The sequence below is a fragment of the Aotus nancymaae genome, unplaced genomic scaffold, assembly GCF_030222135.1.
Source record: "Aotus nancymaae isolate 86718 unplaced genomic scaffold, 86718_ANA_hifiasm-v0.15.2.pri h1tg000041l, whole genome shotgun sequence".
Classification (NCBI taxonomy): domain Eukaryota; kingdom Metazoa; phylum Chordata; class Mammalia; order Primates; family Aotidae; genus Aotus; species Aotus nancymaae.
Window position 1 is genome coordinate 18,549,605 of NW_026988455.1, and position 25,050 is coordinate 18,574,654.

The following is a 25,050-nucleotide window of genomic DNA, read 5'->3' on the forward strand; positions in this document are numbered from 1 at the left end:
TCATTTACGTACAATGAAATGTACACATCTTGCCAGTCCAGTTTGAGATGAGCCTCGGCAAGGGCATCCACCCGAGTAACTTCTCAAAGTTCTCTTTGCTGCCCCTTTGGAGTTAACGCCCGCATCTCATCGCTATTGCTGTCAGTTAGGTTTGCCTTTTCCGCAATTTCAAATAAACAGGGTGCTTGCTAGAATTTATGAATGAGCATGTGCTCTCAGGGTTTTTCACTCCATGTGTTAGATCGCCCATGTGGCTTGCTTCATTGCTGAGCAGTATCACAAATTGTATATCCACTGGTTGTTTCCAGCTTAGAACCATTAGGAAAAATGCTCCCAGGAAAATTCGTGATCGTTTGTGGGACCTGTGCTTTCATTTCTCTTCAATAAGTATCTAGGAGTACCGTGGCTGGGAGTAAGGTGGGTGAAGCCTTGGGACTTGGGTGTCCGCTGGGTGCTTTGTGGGAGATCCACTCCTCACGGAGGGCCCTTTGCCTTTGCACCAGGTCAGTTGAAGAACTTCTCAGAACTGCCTAGTCTCGTCTTTAAAAATAAAAACTTCTAGCTTCTTAGAAAACCTGAATATTCCAAGTTAAATAAAAGTTGGGGCCTAACTACATAGATGCCCAGAGAATTGTTTTTCTAAGGCACTGAACGAGGAGAATGAAAACTGAGAAACATTTTCAGCCCTGATAAGAACTAAAGCAGATGTAAAAATAGCACTGAAAAGACCAGAAGAACCCAAGTTACTGAAAACAAGAAAAAAAAAAAGACATGTAAGTCCATTTTAAAAGAGAAAATGAATTCATATTAAAGTTGAACAGTTTGGTTAATTTCCTCAGAACATTCAATGTTCTTCTGAGTCTCCAAATGTTTTGACTCAAAAAGAATATTTTAAAGTCACCTTTAATGATGGCCTTCATCATAATTGCATTTAATTTGCTTGTGTATACATACTTCCAGGACCTTGCCTGTCAAAATCTCATCCTTACTGTTTAAACCGCAGCTCACACCAAGGAGTTGCTTGTGTTATTCTGCTGCACAAGGGTAGGACAGACTGACCCTTGCTATTGCAAATACATAACTAAAGATCTACCAGAAATAACTGATGAAAAAAAAACGAAAAGTACACAGGCTTTAAGTGGATTCTTGAGGAGGTGACCCCAGAGTCAACCCATCCTAAATGTAAGTGAAATGGAATCCCAGTTCCTTATTACCCTAATTTAAGGCCTGGGGATGGGGTGGCAATAGCTCAATATTTATCCACGGCAGCAGTTTATTTTTAATACTGTAGTAATGAACCAGATGAGGAAGTTAAATATCTATAATCTTAAAGGCCATAATTAAAGTAAGAAAAACAATTCACACTATAATTACAACTATGCAAACATGTACTGAAAATGCTGATGGATGAACATTAGACTGTAGGTGATGTTGCTATCATTTAAAATTTTTTATATCATGGTTACTATATTTTTGATAGGAAAACAAATTATACAGGCTTTTAAGAATTACCATGTACTTCAAATTTTAAATTAAAATAAATTTTTATTCAAAGCATCTTTTAAAATTACAGCATGTTTATTCTTATGCTGTTAACTCTGCCAAGCTACATCTTAACCATATGAAGCATAAAACACTTCCAAAATTTGAATGTAAACCACATTTTTTAAAACAAAAAGCAGTCTTAACACACCTCAAATTTTAGATACCAATTTTATCCAAGTATATAGCTTATATCAAAAAAGAACATTTTAAATGTTTCTATAGCAAATAGTTGTAATAATTTCTTAAACTGTTGTAATTATACAATTAAAACATGTTCATGAAAAACCTATTAACTGACAAAAGCTGAGTGGAGAAACAAAGAAAACCCTTACTTTTGAAGGCCTTAAATGTTATCGTCTGTGAGTTGGCAAATATTTATATTTGAAAACTTCTTACTACCCTTCTTTAGTTAAGTTGATCAAAGTTTAAATTTCCTAAAACTGATGAGTGTTTTTAGTTCATTAAATCACATATTTGAGAAGAAAACTTCTAGAGGAAATGCTGAAACATAAACCAAGGCAATTCAGATGCTATAGTCTCTCTTACCAGCTTATAAGTGCTCCAAATTAAAATTCTATATACCACATTACAAACAAAATTCTTAGACCATTACAAATATAAATTCTCTTATTTAAAAAAAAAATCCCTAAAGATTTGCAATTTACTGTACAGAGGAATTACATTTTTAAAGTACGTCCTCGTCATACACATTATTTGTACTATCATATCTTCTTTCATACTTTTTCTCCTCTTCCAAGACATTTACATGCCTCCCCTTCCCCAAGGCTACATATTTTAAACTATCTGTGTACTGTGACACATTGGGATTTTTGGATAAAGAAACCTACTTTCTAATGTTTAAACTACATCTGTAGGAACCCTTTCAACTCAAAAATGCTAAAAAGGCACTGAAGAGCCCGTATTTCCCTCTACTACTCTGAGTTTTACTCCAATTAAGCAATCTGTAAATTACCATGCTATGCATGTCAAAAGCCAAAATGATGGAAGTTTTTGCCTACATAAAGGAGGTGGTCTGCTCAGCTCTTGATCTTTCTGTTCATGCTTCAGTACATAAAGTGGTGTTTAATAACTTTATTTAGAAAAATGGCTTAAAACCACCATACAAGTTAACACACTTGCAGTTAAAACTATTTCAGAAGCCTACTTATTTGAGTAGCTAATATTTTCTGCAGTGTTTAACTGATAGCTAAATTTAGTGAACATAAAATAGCCTGGCATGTTACTCTGAAGTAAAGCAAGAAAGTGGCTTTATGCACTGAAAATATAAATATGGAGGCTTCAATTTTCTAATAATTCTAAACAAGCAGTACAATTAAAATGTAGTGTTTGCTAACAAAAGATCTAAAACATTTCACTACAAAACAACCCTGTAGGTGTCCCTTTAGTAAAAATCCAAGTGCCAAATCTCATTACAGGGCCCTTAATGTTACTTTTAAAATTAACAATCACTATGTTACCTAGACTTTGCAAGATTAATCACTCAATTTCAGCAAATGAGAAATACGAAATGTGCAAAAGTTCCCAAGTTAACATGCTAGGGATGACAAGTGCTTTTCAAACTTAAACATTATACTGAGTTGTAAAGCCCCAGAAAGATAGAATAAGACTGATTTTGCTCCAATTTCAAAAATTCTGAACTATTGTGCATCTTACCAAGATCTTCAAATATCTATTTTCTTCTAAGTCCATTACTTAGAACATCTTCCAAAATAGTCAGCCTTCCATTTCTCTAGCCTTAGTGGGCGCAGTATTTTGCAATTTAAAATTATCTATCTTACATATCTTATACTTTCTTGCTTGCTTCAGTGTTTACAGTATTGTTAAACATACCAATATACATTGTTAAAAATGATCTTATAAATAATCTGTTTCAACCTTCTTTGGTTATTTGTACCATTCCATTTTTTATGCAAGTGTCTTATTCAGAAAGTGCTTCCTGTGAGAACTGCTTCCAATGAATGCATTAAACTTGCAAAATCTAGCTTCCCACAATCTGTAGTTTTCTACCCTGTACTATGCAGTCCATATTTACAAAATATTTTAAACTTTACATCAAATCCATTTCCATATAAAAAAAGTGCATTTCTCTCTCACCCCATATTCTGGGGCAATAACATTCTTCATAAATTTCTACAGAATAGCAGCCTATGATAAGCAAATAAGGTGCTGAGCTTATGCCCAAGGATCTACTTTTTAAGTACGTTGGGCAGTAATTCTGTACAGTGGAACAGTCAGTGTCCAGGCTACTGTCGGAGTGGCGCCCCAGTCAGGTTGGCAAGCTCTATGAGCGCGAGGGCTCCGTGCAGGCGCTCCCGCTGCTCCTGCAGCCGGCGCTGGGCCCCTCTCTTCTCGTCGTCTTCTTCATCAGACTGAAGGTATTCCAGAGGGTCCTGCTGCTCCTGATCAGCCTTCTGAACCAGCTTGCTTTTCAAGGTGGGGGTGCGCTGCTCTCTCATTTCCCAATACCTATGTGAAATGCAGCTGAATTAGTTACATGGCAGACATGAAATGCCAAATGTTTACTTTTCTTTTAAAAAAGTTCTGTACCACAATATTACTTTTATGTGATTCAGTTTATAAAGTTATAAAGTGATTTAACATACATTTGTTATTTATAGAGGAAAGAAACTGAAGTTCAACAAGGTTAAAAGACGCACTCAGGTTTCTATAATAAACCTGGCAGTTCTAGATCTTCTACTCACTCTCAAATCACGTTTTTGCCATTAAACTATTGCTGCCTTAAAGGTCCTGTGTAAAATGGACTAGAGTAAAATACAGAAATAGTAGAAAAAACAGTCTTTAGAAACTTATTTATCCTATCCACAGAAGGATGGTAACTGACAGCGTTAACTCTATAAAGTATTAAAGCCACAAACTATGACAAAGCGATTAAGATCTGGGACAGAGTTTATTCAAAAACTTGAAAACACTACCCTTATTCTATTACAAAGCCAACTGATAATTTACAAGAGAAAACGCAAATGTTCAACTCTTTGGTAACTTAAAAAACGCATATTTAAATAACAGTAACAGAACATACAAAAAAAAAAGCCTTGTATGTTAATATTCATAGTAGCTTTATATGTAATAGCCAAAAATAACCCAAATGCCCATTAACAAGTAAATGAATAAACAAACTACTTTTGTATAAAACTACTATTTTATAGTGACAGCAGATCAGTGTTGTTTGAAGAGAAGGGGAACAGGGAGGAATGTGTGGTTCAGGTCACAGAGGGGCACGAGAAAACTTGGAAATGATGGATATGTTCACCATCTTGATTGTGGAGATGGTTTCACAGTATATACATATGTCAAAATGTATCAAATTGTACACTTTAAAATGTATCAAATTGTACACTTGAAATGTAGCATAATCTCTTGTATGTCACTTATATATCAACAAAGCGGTTATTTATTTATTTATTGAGACAGAGTTTCACTCTGTCACCGAGGCCGGAGTGCAGAGGCGCAATCTTGGCTCACCGCAACTTCTGCCTCCTGGGTTCACGTGATTCTCGTGCCTCAGCCTCCTGAGTAGCTGGAATTACAGGCACCCGCCATCACACCCAGCTAATTTTGTATGTTTAGTAGAGACGGGGTTTCTCTATGTTGGCCAGGCTGGTCTCCAACTCCTGACCTCTGGTGATCTGCTCACCTTAGCCTCCCAAAGTGCTGGGATTACAGGCGTGAGCCACCACACCTGGCCTGTATTTTTAGTAGAGATGGGGTCTTGCCATTTAGCCAGTCTGATCTCGAACTCCTGACCTCAAGTGATACACCCACCTCAACCAAAGTGTTTGGAGTACAGGCGTAAGCCACCGCACCAGCCCCAACAAAGCTGTTTTTAAAAATTACACACAAAAAATAATAATACAACTGCCAGATTTCAGGAAACCCAGACTACTCAAAGTAGAAAAGTTTTGGCAGTGCCCACAGAGATCTAAAAAAAGAAGTGCAAATTGTTCAGTATGACTTTAAGGATGACTAGAAAAGGAGAATGGCAAAAGATAAGTTCAGCAAGTCAGCAGGAACCAGGTAATGAAGGGCTTTGAATTCCATAATAAAGGGTTTAGCCTTTAGGCTGAGGATCATACTGACATTTTAGAAAGATCCCTCTGGCAGCAGCATGAAAAATGGATTGAGAGCATTCAAGTGGCTGAATTTGAGTTACTAAGGAGGTAGATGTCATAACTTGGTCACTGAGTAGACAGGAGAAAGACAAGGAAAAAGACAAGGAGGCCAGGGGCAGTGGCTCATGCCTGTAATCCCAACATTCTGGGAGGCGAAGGTGGGAGAATCACTTGACCCCAGGAGTTTGAGACTAGTGTGGGAATGTGGCAAGACCCTGTCTCTACAAAAAACTTAAAAATTAGGTGGGCATGATGGCACACATCTGTGGTCCCAGCTACTCAGGAGGCTGAAGTGGAGGATCACTTGAACCCAGGATGTCGAGGCTCCAGTGAGCTAATAGTCCTGCTACTACAGTCCAGCCACAACAAGAGTGAGACCTTGTCTCAAAAAAATAAAATAAAAAAGAAAGACAAGGATGACCAGTAAGCGTCTGGCTTGAACAAAATTAGAAATAATGGGGCAGTAGGCGCCAACCAGGAGAAAGATCAAGGAAGTGATGGAGATGTTTAGTTTAAGGTACCCCTAGAATAGCCCACCTAAACAGACAAGTTCTATGACAGTGCTAACAAATTTCCCTGGACTTGAATAATCAAATAGTACTTCCAGATTCCATTATCTAACTCTTATGTATTTTTATCCAAACGAAACAGAGTGTACTCCTTCAAATATTTATCAAGGCCCATAAGCTATGCTAGGTCCTAGGCTTACAGCAATAAACAAGACAAATATCCCTGCCCCAGGAAGCTTCCAGTCTGACAGGGAAGGTAGACAATGAACAAATAAAATTGTGATGGATGTTTTGAAAAGGAAAAGGAAAGCATCTGTTAAGTGGGTCCCAGCCCGTTTGTTTCAGGGGTTGGTGAGCAGGTCAGGGAAGCCTCCCTGGGTAAGAGATGAAGGTGAGTAAGAGGCTAAGTCAAGTGGGGAGCAAATGCTCCAGGCAGAGGGAGCAGGGTGCACATGGGCCTTGATACAAAGGCAGCTGTGTTGAGAAACCCACAGCCCAGTGTGACAGGGGACAGTTGCCTTACCAGAGGGAGGCGGGGCTTCAGCAGCATAGCTAGAATCCTGGACTTCCCCTCAGGCAGCCAGTGAAGCTTGGGAGAGGCCGGAGCAGCTGCTGCCAGCTTGTGCACAGCAGACAGGTCTTTTGACAAAAATATACTTACAGAAATTCTTTTATACTGGCCCCTTTGTTGCCATTGGAAAAAATTAAGTTGGTATCTTTGGAACCTCACCGAAGAAGAACCACTAACATCTATCCCTGGTTTTTTTTGAGGCAGGGTCTCAGTCTGTCACCCTGGCTGGAGGGTAGGAGTGCAGAAGTGGAGTGGGACCATCTCAGTTCACTGCAACCTCCACCTCCCAGGCTCTACCGATTGTCCTGCCTCAGTCTCCCAAGTAGCTGGGATTACAGGCACGCACTACTACTGCCCAGCTAATTTTTGTATTTTTAGCAAAGATGGGGTTTCACTATGTTGGCCAGGCTGGTCTCGAACTCCTGACCTCAGGTGATCCACCTACTTCGGCCCCCTAAAGTGCTGGGATTACAGGTGTGAGCTACTGTGCCCAGCTGTCTATCCCTGTTTTAATTGGCACATAGCTAATGCTAACATAAAGAAAATGAAGAGGGGTAGCATTCATGACAAATGAAACATAATACACATAAAACATTCTTTCAGGCCGGGCGCGGTGGCTCACGCCTATAATCCCAGCACTCTGGGAGGCCGAGGCGGGTGGATCACAAGGTCAAGAGATTGAGACCATCCTGGTCAACAAGGTGAAACCCCGTCTCTACTAAAAAATACAAAAATTAGCTGGGCATGGTGGCGCACGCCTGTAGTCCCAGCTACTCAGGAGGCTGAGGCAGGAGAATTGCTTGAACCCAGGAGGCAGAGGTTGCGGTGAGCCGAGATTGCGCCATTGCACTCCAGCCTGGGTAACAAGAGCAAAACTCTGTCTCAAAAAAAAAAAAAAAAAAAAAAAATTCTTTCAAAATGGGAAAACTCTTCCTTTTAAAATGAACTGTGGTCTGGGCACTCTAATTATATTGTAATTTTCTATCACACACAGATTCTAAGATGCTAATAGCACTCATAACAATTTTATAGAAAATCAGAGGTCATTTCTAATTACGTTACAAAATGTGTATAGATACAGCTTATTTAAAATGACAGAAGTGCCCAAGTCCCCAACATAGCCCAAGCCCATGCTACGCATCTTTATGGTGGACTAAAGGCAGCATTCCTGACCTTGCCAGCCACTCGGCCGCGGCCTTGTTGTCGGCAGCCTGATGCTTGCTGAGCGTGTCCGTGGGCTCCTCTCTCTTCAGCCTGGCATAGGGGTGCTTCGGACAGTGGCGATTTGCATGGGTGAATCTGCTCAGGCAGCCTTCAAAACACAAGGTTAGCACCTGTCAGGATCTGGACATCCAGCACACAGACATGTGGACAACATTCAGTTTCACTGGTATCCAGAAAGGTAAATTAACATGGTGAAATTTAGGATCTATAATTTGGAGGAGAAAACAAGCAAACCAGCCTTAGCACAGTCTCATCAATGCCAAAGCGGGGACAGGAAGACAGTCACATTTTAGTCATGGCCATGTGTGTCCAACACCATTGGAAAGTGGTTTATTAGCATGAATTCAAAATGTTCAAAATGGCAGGGCATGGTAGCTCATGCCTGTAATCCCAGAACTTTGGGAGGCTGAGGTGGGCGAATCACTTGAGGTCAGGAGTTAAGAGATCAACCTGGCCAACGTGGCAAAATGCCATCTCTACTAAGAATACAAAAATTAGTTGGGCATGGTGGCCTGTGCCTGTAAATCTCAGCTACTCAGGAGGCTGAGGGAGGAGAATTGCTTGAACCCGAGAGGGAGGCGGAGGATGCAGTGAGCCAAGATTGAGCCATTGCACTCCAGCCTGGGCAACAGAGCAGGACTCCATCTAGGGGAAAAAAAAAAAAGTTCAAAACCTTGGACCCAGGAATTCTATTTGTGGAATCTATCATAAGGAAGCAACAAAAAGATGAATAAAGCTAAAAGTGTGCAAACATTCCCCTCAGCTTTGCTGGTAACAAGAACATTTAAAAAACAAATTAAATATTCAGGCCAGGCGCGGTAATAGGGAGAGAATCAGGCAGGATTACACGCCTGTAATCCCAGCACTTTAGGAGGCCAACGCAGGCAGATCACCTGAGGTCAGGAGTTTGAGACCAGCCTGGCCAAAAGGGTGAAACCCCATCTCTACTAAAAATACAAAAATTAGCCGGACATGGTGGCACACGCCTTTAATTCCAGCTACTCTGGAGGCTGAGGCAGGCGAATTGCTTGAACTTGAGAGGCGGAGGTCGCAGTGAGCCGAGATCATGCCACTGTACTCCAGCCTGGGCGAAAAGTGAGACTCCAATTCAAAACAATTAAAAATAAAAAATTAAATAAATATTCATTATCCAACATAGAGGAAACCACTGTGTATAGGCTTAAGCAAACTTGCTAGATGAAAAGTTGGCAGACCTTTGCAACATTTGTAATAATCAAGGAAATTACAGAGCAACAAGACAGACTGCACTAAATTTCAAATATGCTGTAACTGCATAAAAATGTGCATCTTTAGAAACTGATAAAAGATTAAGAAAATCAGTTAGGATAATATGCTTACTTCAGTTTAATAAATAAAAAGTTTAAAATGTTACTCCAAAGGCTGTATTTACTTTAACAGATTTTTCTACTGCCTGCAACTGGATATAGTATTTTTATTTGCCTTTAAGGTTTCATTAAAAAAGATTATTTAAAAATCAATCATTTCTTAAGCCAGGCGCAGAAAGACAAACATCATTTGTTCTCACTTATTTATGGGATCTAAATATCAAAATAATTGAACTCATGGAGATAGAGAGTGGAGTAGAACAATGGTTACCAAGGGCTGGGAAGGGGAGCTGGGGGATGAGGGGAGGTGGGGATGGTTAATGGGTACCAAAAAATAGAAAGAATGAATAAGACCTAGTATTTTACAGCACAAGGTAACTATAGTCAATAATAATTTAACTGTACATTCTAAAATAACTTAAGCATATAACTGGATTATTTGTAACACAAAGGACACATGCTTGAGGGGATGGAGAGACCATTTGCCATGTGATTATTGTGCACTGCATGCCTGTATCAAGTACCTCAGGTACCCCATAAATATGTATACCTACTATGTATCCACAAAAATCAAAACAAACAAATTTTCTAAACCAATCATTTCCGAGGAATTCAGCATGGATCACAATTATCAAAGAAGAAAACTTATAAAGTTTTATAAAATTTATATTAAAAAACCTTTCCCCCAAAAAAAATTCAAGGAAAAGATATTTTAACTGTTAAGTCACAACTAGTTATTCCATAAACTTAACTTCTAACACCATACCATTTTCTGAACAAACAAAAGGTTTCTCTCCGGTGTGAAGACGCTGATGTGTTTTGAGCTGTCCGCTTTGAACAAAGGCTTTTCCACAGTCTGGATAGTCACACAGATAAGGCCTCTCACCTAAGTAAATAGATGTTAGATATTATATCTGAGACACTAAGGCTAGAAGAGGAGGGTGATGGGGAGAGAATCAGCCTTTATATAGGTCATGACTCCCAGTAACAATAAAACATGCCATGCTTGCAACTGAGCTGCAGGTGGAAATGCTAACGGCAGCACTTGGGTGGCACCAAGCAGCTACCTGCTGGGGAGCACGATCTATTCTTTAGGCCTTGAGGTTATATTTATATTTACTGCCCATCTCAATTTAGACTACCCACATTTCAAGTGCTCAGGAGTCACAGTGGCTACTGTACAGGGCGGTGTAGCTCTTTACTTAAAGGTATGAGAGACTGATTGTAAGCCAGCAGTAGTTGGATTTTTGGCACCTCAGTTTCCTCACCTGTAAACTATTAGATGAAGTAAAAGGTTCCTTCCTTTGGGGCCAACTTTATAGCGAGAACAAGGGCCCTCTATACATAATTTTTTTTTTTTTTTGGCTAAGTGGTATTTATAATTTCCATATGCAAATAAAGACATACAATAATCTTGGGATGGCTGCCTACCATACAAGTTCACCACAGATTTAATGCTTAGGTCAAACGTTCTGATAGCACACTGAAGACTCTAGAAATTCTATTAAAAACTTGACAATTAACTGTTTTTAGCCTACAGATGAATTTTAACAATGACACAGATAAAAGCATATCAAGTAAAATTCAGGTAGGCAGAGGATAAAACTAAATTTGCCAATAACATGACTATGATATCTAGGTTAATTACCATAACTTGAGGAATCACATGGAACCAGTATTTGTAGACCACCACTCTTCACCAAAAAGAAACTGACTATACCTCCTTTTTAGAAAACTTCACAACTAATAGCAGTAATGTAAGAAAATATAAGCCAACTAACAATTTATTACCCAACCTCAAATCAGCTTTCAGTTAAGTGTTACTTCTGACCAGGAGCGGTGGCTCACACTTGTAATCCCAACACTTTGGGAGGCCGAGTCAGGCAGATCATGAGGTCAGAAGTTCAAGATCAGCCTGGCCAACATGGTGAAACCCCATCTCTACTAAAAATACAAAAATTAGTTGGGCATGGTGGCGGGCGCCTGTAATCCTGGCTACTCGGGAGGCTGATGCAGGAGAATCGCTTGAACCTGGGAAGCAGAGGTTGCAGAGAGCTGAGATCATGCCATTGCACTCCAGCCTGGAGGACAAGAGCGAGACTCCATCTCAAAAAAAGAAAAAAAAAAAAGTGTTACTTCTGCCAGTCTCTATAAAATTTGCTCAACTTACCTGTATGAGTCCTTTTGTGAGCCTGGAGCGATTTCTCCCGTGGAAATACCCTATTACAGATGTTACAACGGATTCTGCTGGATGAATGCTCTCCTTCATTTATTAAATCGCGGACGGTATCTGCTCTGGGTCTACCACGTCGGATTCCATCCTGTTGACAATTTTTGCAAACATTAATATAATTTCTTGAACTCTACTCATCAAAGCAACATATCTTAATATAACTTTTAAAAATCTTTCTTGGGAGCCGGGCACAGCAGCACACACTTGTAGTCCCAGTTATTTAGGAGGCTGAGGTAGGAGTATCACTTGAGGCCAGGAGTTCGAGGCAACACAGCACAAAACATTTTTGTTTTGTCTCTAAAAACAAAGGAAAAGTCTTTCTTAAGGGAAGTCAGTGAAAATGGTGAAGTAGATTAACTCTTAACAGCCCATCCCTCCACAGATGACTGAAAAATCAAGCAAAAACTGCCACAATCGGCTTTGTGACAACTGCAGAAAATACATTTATAGCAACTCAGCTAACTGAATTAATAAAAAAAGCAACTAAAAACAGTAGAAAAGGTTGGCCGCATGTTCACTTGCCCTATCTCCTTCCCTTCCCCAGTGGCAGTCTTGAAGACAGCAGTCTGCATTCTCATTCTAGGAACCTACTCCCTCGTCCCTGCTTCCAGAGGGAGAACATAACTTATTTGAAAGAATTGCATTTCCCTGTTTTGAGTCTTAAGGTTACCTGAAGGACTGACATAATATGTTTGCCTTTGTTTTCCCTAACTTGGAAAAGGGCAAAGAGGGGTCTATTTAGAGGGGATTGCTCAAAAACCTTGTACCGCAAATAACAATCTGCAGCCACCTGGGGTAAAAGATTTCAGTTGAGGGAAACAGACATACTAACAGCCTGAGAGGAAAAGCTGGAAATTTCTTTTGGAAATTAGGGCATTCAACAATGTCCACTTATACTAAAGTTAGGAATTTAGAAAGTCATGCATATATGCCCAGGGCAGGAAGCACGCTCAGAAAAGATCTGAAAAGACCCTCTAGCTGAACTTTAGGTTCAGCACAAGCAAGAAATGAAGGCTAGGGCAGAGCTGTAAGCAGAGCTAAGCAATGACAGTGTCCCCCAACACAGCCCTTCTGCAAAGACTAGGAGAAGGTTGTTGTCTTCTCTTCTTTCTACTCTTTTTTTGGGAGGTGGCAGAGGGAGGCTCTAAGTATTCAAAAAATCTCTCAAAACACTAGTGGTGGCTCATGCCTATAATCCCACTGACTCACGTGGGAGGATCACTTAAGCGAAGTAGTTCAACGCTACAGTGAGTCCTGATGCCACTGCACTATAGCCTGAGCAAGTGAGACCCCATCTCTAAAAAACAGAAAATAAAGCACCAGCTGAACACAGGCTAAGAAAGAGACTTTAGAGAACAAGCACAGCAAAGAACACAGAATTTAGAAAGGGTTTAGAAAAGTCACTGAACAACTACAACTCACAGCAAACAACAAAAACTCAGGAGGAAGGATCTCATTTCCAGAGTCACATTATAATATTCAAAACATCCAGTTTTCGACAAAATGTTACAAAGCATGCAAATAAATTTTAAAAAGTATGGTACATACACAGGAGAAACTGACAGAAAGAGACTGAGAAGAGACATTGGACTTACTAGACGAAGATTTTAAATCAACTGTCTTAAATATGTTCAACAAGCTAACAGAAACCATGGACAAAGAATAACAAGAAGCCTGGGTAACATAGCAAGACGCCCCCTCTACAAGAAATAAAAATAAAAACAAATTAGCCAGGCATGGTGGCACTTCTCCCAAGCTACTTGGGAGGCTGAGGTGGGAGAATTACTTGAGCCTGCAAGGTCAAGGCTGCAGTGAGCCATGATTACACCACTGCTCTTCAGCCTGGGCAATAGAGTGAGACCCTATCTCAAAAAACAAAAAAGGAAAAGTGAAAAAAATAATGACAAGAAACCAGGAGAACAATGTCCCAACAAACAGAAAACCAACAAAGAGACAGAAATTATTTAAAAAAAAAAAAAAAAGGGGGACCAAATAGATATTCTGGAGCTGAAAACTACAATTAGAACAAACAAACAAAAAAACTTCACTAGAGGGTTTCAATGGCAGATTTGAACTGACAGAATAATCAGCAAACTTGAAGATAGGTCAGTTGAATTTATCCAGTCTGAAGAACAGAAAGAAAAAAGAAAGAAAGGAAATCAACAGAGTCTAAGATGCCTATGGAACACCATGAAGCATACCAACATACGTGTTAAGTGGAGTCACAGAGGCAAGAGAGAAAAGGGAAGAAAGAATATTTGAATAAATAATGACTGAAAATTTCCCAAATTTGATATAACACAAATCTAAACATCCAAGAAGCTCAATAAACTTCAAGAAAAATAAAGAGATCCACACCAAGACATGTTGTAATCAAACTGTCAAATGAAAAAAGGAATCCTGAAAGCAGCAAGAAAGTAGTGACTTGGATAAGCACCGTGGCTCAAGCCTGTAATCCCAATACTTTAGGAGGCTGAGGCAGGAGAATCACTTGAATCCAGGAGTTTGAGACCAGCCTGGGAAACATAGGGATACCCCATCTCTACATACAACAATTATCTGAGTGTGGTGGTACATGCCTGTAGTCCCAGCTACTCAGGAGGCTGAGGAAGAAGGATCATCTGAGCTTGGGAGGACAAGGCTGCAGTGAGCCATGATTGTGCCACTGCACTTCAGCCTGGGGACAAAACAAGACCGGGTCTCAGAAAGAAAAGAAAGTGGTACATTATGCACAAGGGATCCTCAGTAAGATTAACAGCTGATTGGGATGACGAGGCAGGTGGGTCACCTGAGGTCAGGAGTTCAAGGCCAGCCTGAACAACATGGTGAAACCCTGTCTCTATTAAAAATACAAATATTAGCCAGGCATGGTGGCATGTGCCTGTAATCCCAGCTACTTAGGAGGCTGAGGCAGGAGAATTGCTTGAACCTAGGAGGCGGAGGTAGCAGTGAGCCGAGATTCCGCCACTGCACTCCAGCCTGGGCAACAGAGAAAGATTCGTCTCCAAAAAAAAAAAAAAAAAGAAAAGAAAAAAAAGATTAACAGCTGATTTCCCAGGAGAAACTATGGAAAACAGTGGGATGACATATTTAAAGTGATGAAAGGAAAAAGTATAATGCTATACCCAGCAAAACAATCCTTCAAGCAATAAAGAAATCAAGACATTCCTAGATAAATCAAAGTTCATTGCCAATAAATCTGCTTGCCTTACAATAAATGCTAAAGGGAGTTCTTTACACAAAAATAGAAGTCTGCTAGACAGTAATTCAAAGCTATGTGGAGAAGTAAAGAACACTAGTAAAGATAACTACATAAATACAAAAGCCAGAATTATTGCATTTTTATCTTTCCTATATAAAAGACAAACGCCAAATGCATAAAACAGTAATTATGGCCAGATGCAGTGGCTCAGACCTGTAACCCTAGCACTTTGGGAGGCCAAGGCAGGTGGATCACCTGAGGTCAGGAGTTCAAGACCAGCCTGCCAACATGGTGAAACCCTGTCTCTTCTTAAAAAAAAAAAAAAAAAACTACAAAAATTAGCGAGGAGTAGTGGCACACAACTGTAGTCCCAGCTACCTGGTAGGCTGAGGCAGAATAATCACTTGAACCCAGGAGGCGGAGGTTGCAGTAAGCCAAGATCACACCACTGCACTCCAGCCTGGGTGACAAAGAGAGATTTTGTCTCAAAAAATATAAAAAGAAATTATAAATCCATGTTAATGGGACAACAATTTGTAATTTGTGACAGCAACAACTTAAACACAAGCTAAAGAAAGGGATGGATAGTGTAAGGCTGGTTGTGTCACGGAGACCTCAGACACATCCCCTCCCCTCGCCGGGAGCTTGGACACACTTCCTTGCCGGGAGCTCAGACGCTCCCCGCTCCCTCACGGAGAGCTGGGCTCCCTCTTGGACAGCTTGGACACACCCCCTTCCCTCTCTAGGAGCTCAGACGCTCCCCCCTCCCTCACAGAGAGCTCGGACACACCTCCTTCCCTTGTGGGAAGCTCGGACACACCCCCCTCCCCCCTCCCCCCGCCGGGAGCCCGGGGAAAAAGAGCCCCGCCAGGACCTACCTGATAGCATTTTGTCCCATCCAGGCCCCACTCCCTGCCTACCATTTTGTCCTATCTGGGCCCCACTCCCTGCCTACCATTTTGTCCTATCTGGGCCCCACTCCCTGCCATTTTGTTCCATCCGGGCCCCACTCCCCGCCATTTTGTCCCACTCACCTTGGGCACAGCCAATCAAACGCCTCCACTCCCTATAAAACCCCACCTCTGAGAGGAGTCCACGTGACTTCTCCAGCCCCTCCTGTCGGGCCGCAGAACCTCACCCGGGAGCCTGAATAAAACCCTTCGCATTGGATTATTTTCGTGCTGGCCTCGGTTTCTTCATTTTACACTCAGCGAGAACAGACCTTACAGATAGAGCTACATAGGAGTAGAGTTTTTATCCACTATCAAAGCTAAGGTGGTATTAATTCAAAGTATATGTTTAAGAGGTTAATTGAAATCCTCAGGATAACCACTAAGAAGATTTAAAAAAGAAAATGAGAAAGAATGGAAAATAGAATACTACAAAAAACATCAGTTAAATACATAAGAAGGTATTAGTGGAGAAATTAAGAGACAAAATAGGTGTGATGTAGAAAACAAGTAACAAAATGGCAGAGGTTCTCCCTTATCCATAATTTAAATGTAAATAGGTTAAACTCTAATTAAAAGGCAGCATTTAGCAGAATGAATTTAAAAACAAACAAACATGATCCAATTGTATGCTATCTACAAGAGACTCACTTTAATTCAAAAATGCAAATAGATTAGAAGTGAAAGGACAGGGTTGGGTGCAGTGGCTCATACCTGTAATCCCAACACTTTGGGAGGCTAAGGCAGGAGGATTGTTTGAAACAAGGAATTTGAGGCCAACCTAGGCAAAAGTGAGACCTCATCTCTGTAAAAAAATTTAAAATTAGCCAGATTGGTGGTGTGTGCCTATAGGCCCATCTACTCAGGAGGCTGGGGTGAGAGGATCACTTGAGCCCAGAAGTTCAAGGCTATAGTGAACTATGATCACACCACTGCACTCCAGCCTGGGCAACAGAGCAAGATGCTATCTCCTTTTAAAAAAAAAGAAAAAAGTGAAAAGACAAAAATACGTAACATTTATAAATACATATACACCTAAGAACAGAGCCCCCTGCAAAAGGGAGAAATAGTTCAAAAACAGCCAGAGCCCCCTATTTCTTTGATTTTTCTTTTTCTTTCTTTCTTTTTTTTTTTTTTTTTTTTTGAGACAGGATCTCACTCTTGTCACCCAGGCTAGAGTGCAGTAGTGCACTCGGTCTTGGCTCACTGCAACCCCTACCTCCTGGGTTCAGGCGATTCTCCTGCCTCAGGATCCCATAGCTGGGATTACAGGCACCTGTCACCATGCCTGGATTTTTTTTTTTTTTTGTATTTTTAGTAGAGATGGGTTTTACCATGTTGGCCAGGCTGGTCTTGAACTCCTGACCTCAGGTGATCTGCTTGCCTCAGCCTCCCAAAGTGCTGGGATTACAGGCATGAGAGCCACCACACCCAGCCTCTTTCTTTCTGAAACAGAATCTTGCTCTGTCGCCCAGGCTGGAGTGCAGTGGCATAATCTCAGCTCAATGGCACCTCTGCCTCCTGGGTTCAAGCAAATCTCCTGCCTTAGCCTCCCAAGTAACTGGGACTACAAGCACATGCCACCACACCCAGCTAATTTTTGTATTTTTTAGCAGAGACATGGTTTCACCATGTTGGCCAGGCTGGTCTTGAACTCCTGGCTTCAAGTGACCTACCCACCTCGGCCTCCCAAAGTGCTGGGAATACAGGCATGAGCCTCTGTGCCCAGTTAATACCCCACTTTCAATAATGAATAAGACAACTAGGCAGAAGATCCACAAAGATATTCTCCAACATAGACCATATGTTAGAGCACAAAACAAGTCTCAATGAATTTTAAAAGACTGAAAGCATTCCAAGTATCTTCTCTGACCACATGGAATGAAACTTTACAGAAGGAAAACAGGAACAAATATATAGAAATTAAATAACACATTCTTTTTTTTTTTTTTTTTGAGACAGTCTTGCTCTGTCACCCAGGCTGGAGTGCAGTGGCATGATCTCAGATCACTACAACCTCCACTTCCCAGGTTCAAGCAATTCTCCTGCCTCAGCCTCCCGAGTAGTTGGGACTATAGGTGCACACCACCACGCCCAGCTAATTTTTGTATTTTTAGTAGAGATGGGGTTTCATCATTGCCAGGCTGCTCTTGAACTCCTGACCTCGTGATCCACCCGCCTCGGCCTCCGAAAATGGTGAGATTACACGCGTGAGCCATCACACCCAGCACAACAAACTCTTTATTGCCAATGGGTCAAAGAAGAAATCACAAGAGAATAAAGAAAATACTTTGACACAAATAATGCCAAAAACACAACATACCAATGTTTATAGGATACAGTTCAGGAATTAGATGACTTAATATTGAAGATAGCAATGCTATCCAAAGCAATCTTACAGGCACAATGCAACCTCTATTAAAATTCCAGTTTTGTTTTTTATTTTTTGGCAGAAATGGAAAAGGTGATCCTCAAGTTCATATGGAATTATAAGAGGCTCCAAATAGCCAAAATAGTCTTGAAAAAGAGAACAAAACAGGAGGACTCACACTTCCCAATTCCAAAACTTACTACTAAGCACTGGTAATCAAGACAGTGTGGTAAGGGTATAAGGAAAGACATATAGACCAATGAAACGAAATTGAGAGTACAGAAACCAACCTACACGTGAAAGGCCAACTGATTTTCAACAAGGGACCCAAGAACTTTCAATAAAGAATCGTCTCTTTAACAAATGGTTCTGGGATAAGTGGATTTCCACACACAAAAGGATAAAGTTAGACCCCTACCTTACACTATATACAAAAACTAACTGAAAATGTACCACAGAACTAAATATAAGAACTAAAACTATAGAAATCTTGTCTGGACACGGTGGCCCATGCCTGTAATACCAGCACTTTGGGAGGCCAAGGCGGGTGGATCATTTGAGCCCAAAAGTATGAGATCAGCCTGGGCAACATGGTGAAACCTCATCTCTACCAAAAATGCAAAGAATGAGCCGAGCAGGGTGGCGTGTGCCTGGAGTCCCAGCTACTCAGGAGGCAGAGGTTGCAGTAAGCCAAGATCACACCACTGCATTCCAGCCTGGGCAACAGAGTTAGACTCTGTCTCAAAAAAAACAAATGAACAAACAAAAAAAACCTGTAACATTCTTAAAACATAGGGATGAATCTTCATGACTTTGTTTTTAATGGAATCTTAGATATGGCACCAAGAACTAAGCAATAAAAGAATAAATAAATTGGACTGAATCAAAACGTAAAACTTTTGAACACCAAAGGACATCATGAAGAAAATGAAAGGGCAACCTACAGAATGGGAGATGATATTTGCAAACCATACATCTGATAAGGTTCTAGTATAAAGGATATAAAAAGACCTCTTACAACTCAACAACAACAAAAATCACAAAAAAATCCAAGTAGAAAATAGGCAAATGACTTGAACAGACATTTCTTCAAAGCAGTTATACGGCCAACAAATGCAGTTATATAGCCAGCAAATACACAAAAAGATACTCAAAATCAGCCTAGTATGGTGGCTCATGCCTGTAATCCCAGCACTTTGGGAGCCTGAGGCAGGTGAATCACCTGAGGTCAGGAGTTCAAGACCAGCCTGGCCAACATGGTGAAACCCCATCTCTACTAAAAATACAAAAATTAGCTGGGCATGATGGCGGTTGCCTGTAATCCCAGCTACTAGGGAGGCTGAGGCAGGAGAATCACTTGAACCCAGGAGGCAGAAGTTGCAATGAGTTGAGATCGCACTGTTGCACTCCAGCCTGGGCAACTAAGCAAGACTCTGTCTCAAAAAAAAAAAAAAGATGCTCAAAATCATTCATCATTTAGGGAGATGCTAATTGAAACCACAATACTACTTTGCACCAACTAGGTTATAATGGGGGGAAAAAAGGAAAATAAGTAGGAAATAGTTTTTTCTCAAAAATGCAGAGAAATTGGAACTAGCATATACTACTGATGAGAATGTAAAATGGCTCAGCCACTGTGGAAAAGTTTGAGAGTTTTGTATCAATATCATATATATACACATATACATACACAATGAAATATGTATACATATATAATGGAATTATTTAGCCATGAAAACAATATGTGCTACAAAGTAGATGAACCTAAAAAACAGTATGCTAAAAAAAGAAGCCAAACACAAAATGCAACATATTATATAATTTCATTTAATGAAATCTCCAGAGTAGGTAAATTTATAGAGACAGAAAGTAGGTTGTTGGTTTCCAAAGTCTGCATATAGTAGGGAACAGGGAATCATGGCTTAATAAATTGAGTTTTCTTTTGAGGTGATAAAAATGTTTTGGAACTTGTACAACATTGTGAATGTACTAAATGTCACTGAATTGTACACTTCAAAATTATTCATGTTATGTAATTTCACCCTGATTAAAAACCTAAGGAAATCTGAATATACTATGGGCTTCAGTTAATACTAGTGCATCAATATTGGTTCATTAATTTTTTACAAATGTACCACACTAGAGTAAGATGCTAACAGGGGAAGCTGGGTGTACAGTTTATGGGAACTCTCTGTACTACCTTCACAGCTTTTCTATACAGCTAAAACTAATATAAAATAAACATTATTTGAAATAAACTTTGTTCCCCAGTTAAGATAACTTTCACACATACAAGTTACATGAAAAAAAAAAAAACATAAAAGGATCATGTACAACTACATCTAAAATGAAGATGCTTTTAGGGCTTTCTTTCTTTTTTTTTTTTTTTTTTTTTTGAGACAAGTCTCACTCTGTAGCCAGGCTACAGTGCAGTGGCGGGATCTCGGCTCACTGCAATCTCTGCTTCCTGGGTTCAAGCGATTCTCCTGCCTCAGCCTCCCAAGTAGCTGGGATTACAGGCGTACACCACTATGCCTGGCTAATTTTTTGTATTTTAGCAGAGACAGAGTTTCACCATGTTGGCCAGGATGACCTCATGATCCACCCACCTTGGCCTCCCAAAGTGCTAGGATTACAGGCGTGGGCTTTCAATATCAAAACCCAAAGTCTTCCCAAAGCCTTAAACATCAGCCTGAAACCTTGACAGATAATAAAAAGCTACGGCAAAATTCCCTTCAATCAAATTTTCACATTGAAAGAAAAGTTCAATCCCTACATGGATGAGTTACCTTCTAGGATAAATCATGTTTTAAGAATATCCTTAGATAATAAAATCTATATTCAGCACAACTTAATGACCTGATTTCAGTCTTATACCATGAATATTCAACTTAGTTGTACACTTCTAAGTCTATAGAAAGTTTTCAAAAGATTAATGGAGTCTTTACCTATTTTTCCTTTAGTCTTTAGATACAGGCAGTGTACTAAACAGAAACACCTAAAAATTATTAATTACTGAAGAAATGTTTTTTGTTGATAGTATAAATTCTCATTACCCATTACAGTTAACTTTTTTAATGATTAAGAATGTGGGGTCAGGCACAATGGCTCACACTTGTAATCCCAGCACTTTGGGAGTCTGAGGTGATAGGGTTGCTTGAGGCCAAAAGTTAAGAGACCAGCCTGGGCAACAAAGCAAGACTCCAACTCTATTACAAAATAAATAATTAATTAATTAAAAAAAAAAAAACAGATGTGGGAAGGCTACACATCCAAAAGAAAAGAAAACAGGATCTCAAAGAGATATTTGCACATCTGTGTTCACTGCAGTACTATTCACAATCGATAGCAACCCAAATGTCCACTGACTGATGAATGGATAACCAGTGCTATATACAGTTAGCCTAACTAACCGATTCAGTGTGTGAGTAACAATGGAGTATTACCCAGCCTTCAGAGATGGAAATCCTGCCATATGCCATAACATGGATGAATCTTTAGGAAATTATGCTAAGTAAAACAAGCCAGTGACAAAAGACAAACCCTGCATAATTTCACCTATATGAGGTATCTGAGGTCATCAAACTCTTATAAGAGGGGCAGTTGCCAGGGACTAGAGAGAGGGAGGAAAGGCGAGTTTAGTGAGTATAGAGTTTGTTTTACAAGAGGAACAAACCTAGAGACTTGTTGCATAACTGTTTATGTATAGTTAACACTACTGTACTGTACACTTAAAAATGGTTAAGGTGGTAAATATCATGGGGTTTTTAACCACAGTTTTTAAAATGTGAGAAGGCACTGTGGCAGACATTATTGCAAAAACATTCACTGCCCCTCTCACTGTGGGTCCAGAGTGGAACTTAGCCATATAACTTGCTTTGACCAATAAAATGTGAGTGAAAATAGCATGTGTGGTTTGGATGTTTGTCCCCTCCCAATCTCATGTCGAAATCTGATCCCTAATATTGGAGACAGGGCCTAGTGGGAAGTGTCTGGGTCATAAGGGCAGATCCCCCATGAACTTCTAGATGCTGTCCTTGCTCACACTGTTACCATTAGACCTGTTAAAAAAAGCCTGCACTTTCCCCCCTCCCTCTTGTTCCTTCTCGCACCATGTGAAACCTGCTCCCCTTTGCTTTCTGCCATGACTGGAAGCTCCCTGAGGTTCCTTGCCAGAAGCAGATTCTGGTGCCATGCTTCTGGTAAAGCCTGAAGAACTATGAGCCAAATAAACCTATTTTCCTCATAAATCACCCAGCTTCTACTATCTCTCTTTTCTCTCTGCTTTGAGATCCATCTGTCCCAGCTTGGAAAGATTCCTTCAGGTTCTACAATGAACAGAATAGGAACACACCTGTAGTTACCCTTTCCAGAACATACAACATGAGCCACGATGAGGCTGAGATTGCCATCTTGAGGTTTCATTCTGCAGCCTGCTTTTTAGCCTAAGCTAACTGACTCTGTGTTAGTAACAAATATTTGTTGATGAAACAAAGAGGTCATCAGTTATTTGTTGATACCAAGAATGCAGAAAGAGGTACATAACTGATGTCTTTTCCCATCCTTACTAAATTCCTCAAGAAATTCCCATGTATAATGAAGCAGGAATTAGCAAGATCCTAAAAAGACCATGACTTATCACTAAAGTACAAATTAACAAATCAACTTGTGGCAATTATTGGTGGTCATCAAATTCTTTCATCTTCTTTACTCCTTGGCTGTGATCCTCAGTAGCCACACTTAGCTCAAGTCTTGCTTGCTAAAGGTCTCAAAAAAAAAAAACCCTATGTAAAAATTCGTATTTTTAAATATGTAAGAAAGGCTGGGCACAGTGGCTCATGCCTGTAATCCTACCACTTGAAAATTTGAGGCGGGAGGATTGCTTGAGTCCAGGAGTTTGAGATCAGCCTGGGCAACATGGCAAAACCCGTCTTAAAAAAAAAAAAAAAAATAGACAGATGTGGTATGTACCTGAAGTCCCAGCTACTCAGGAGGCTGAGGTGGAAGGATCTTTTGAGCCTGGGAGTTCAATGCTGCAGTGAGCCCTAACAGCGCTACTGCACTAAGCCTGGCTGACAGTGAAACTTTGTCTCAAAAACATAAAAAACAAGTAAACAAATAAATATGCAAGAACATACTGCTGACTCTTGCAATCTGAAGTAACTGACTAGTTAACGTCAAAAACTTAAGATTAACTATTACTATTAATAAGCATGTCTAATAGTGGGAAAACATTAAAAGTTAACCATGGGCCAGGGCATGGTGGCTCACACCTGTATCCCAGCACTTTGGGAGGCCGAGGCAGGCAGATCACTTGAGGCCAGGAGTTTGAGACCAGCCTGGCCAACACAGTGAAACCTCATCTCTACTAAAAATATAAAAACTGGCCAGGCGCAGTGGCTCACAGCTGTAATCCCAGCACTTTGAGACGCTAAGGCGGGCAGATCACCTGAGGGTGAGGAGTTTGAAACCAGCCTGGCCAACATGGTAAAACCTTGTTTCTACAAAAAATATGAAAAGTATCAGTGCATGGTGATGCACACCTGTAGTCCTAGTTACTTGGGAGGCTGAGACTTGAGAATCGCCTTAATTCGGGAGGCGGAGGTTGCAGTGAGCGGAGATTGCGCCACTGCACTCCATCCTGGGTGACACAGCAAGACTCCATCTCAAAAAAAAAAAAAAAAAGTTAACCATATGGCTGCCTCCTAGCAACTCTGAGACTGTTTCCGCCACCAGCAACACATTTATATTTTCCAAATGACAAATAGAGTGCTGAAGGGTACAGCATAATACAACATACTGGCCATATACAGGTAAGGGTTTCGCTAAGTGCATTCTTTTGTTTGTTTGTTTTTGTTTTTGTTTTGAGACGGAATCTTGCTCTGTCTGGATGGAATGCCATTCCATCCTTGCCAGGCTGGATGGAATGCAGTGGCACAATCTTGGCTCACTGCAACCTCTGCCTCCCAGGTTCATGTGATTCTCCTGCCTCAGCCTCCCCAGTAGCTGGGACTACAAGCATGCACCACCACGCCTGGCTAATAAGTGCATTCTTTTATCTGAGAAAGTAAGACAAGACAAATAATCATATAATGTGCTAAATACATGAATAAAAACCATCTTTTAACAATACATATTAAAATAAGCAACATTACTTAAAGAGGACCCTCTTCCTTTTGGCCTTAACAATAAGAAAACCATGTTTCTAGGCATCTTCAGACAATTACACTCATGAGCAGCCAGGTGCACCTGTAGGCTAAGGGACAGATCTTGTCAAGACTGTTGACGATTTGCAACACAAAATTAAACTGCCAAAATACTTTTGCATACCTTAGTAAATGTAATTTAAAAAATAATCTCCATACCTCTAGAATGTAGATTAGTGATTTTGAAAGTGTTTAGTAATATAACTAAAAAACCTAAAAGTCCTTGACACATTTTATTTAAGTAGAATTCAAATAAAGGGTACAAGCACAACTTAGAAGGAAAACAAAAATAGGTCTCAGATAGAGGCTGTGAACCTTTTCACATTCAGATTTAGATACAAACTTTCCATGACTCGATACATGCTTCCTAACCCTACTTCCCATCCTGACCTATCTTCACAACTTCTCAAGTTTTAATTCCAGTTTATTGAATTGAGTGCACTCTTATAAAGCACCTCAATTGAGATATAGATAAGCTATAAATAGTTTTTTGTTTGTTTGTTTTTGAGACTGAATCTCACTCTGTCGCCCATGCTGGAGTGCAGTGGCACAATCTCAGCTCATTGCAATCTCCGCCTCCAGGGTTGACGGGATTCTCCTGCCTCAGCCTCCCGAGTAGCCGGGACTACAGGCATGCACTACCACACCCGGCTAATTTTTTTGTATTTTTAGTAAAGACAGGGTTTCACCATGTTGGCCAGACTGGTCTCAAACTCCTGACCCCAAGTGATCCATCCACCTT

The 25,050-nt window shown here is 40.3% G+C and overlaps 1 protein-coding gene across 1 annotated transcript in view; it reads right to left on the reverse strand.

Annotated features, from left to right (window-relative positions):
- Positions 1–1,525: 1,525 nt before the first annotated feature.
- Positions 1,526–25,050, reverse strand: part of ZNF367 (zinc finger protein 367) — a 28,690-nt gene continuing 5,165 nt past the window's right edge. The window contains exons 2-5 of the mRNA XM_064361543.1: positions 11,517–11,667; positions 10,113–10,232; positions 7,950–8,088; positions 1,526–4,032 (exon numbers count right to left, since the gene is read on the reverse strand). Of these exons, the coding sequence (XP_064217613.1) occupies positions 3,810–4,032; positions 7,950–8,088; positions 10,113–10,232; positions 11,517–11,667 (633 nt within the window). The 3' untranslated portion in view covers positions 1,526–3,809. The remainder of the gene's footprint in view (positions 4,033–7,949; positions 8,089–10,112; positions 10,233–11,516; positions 11,668–25,050) is intronic.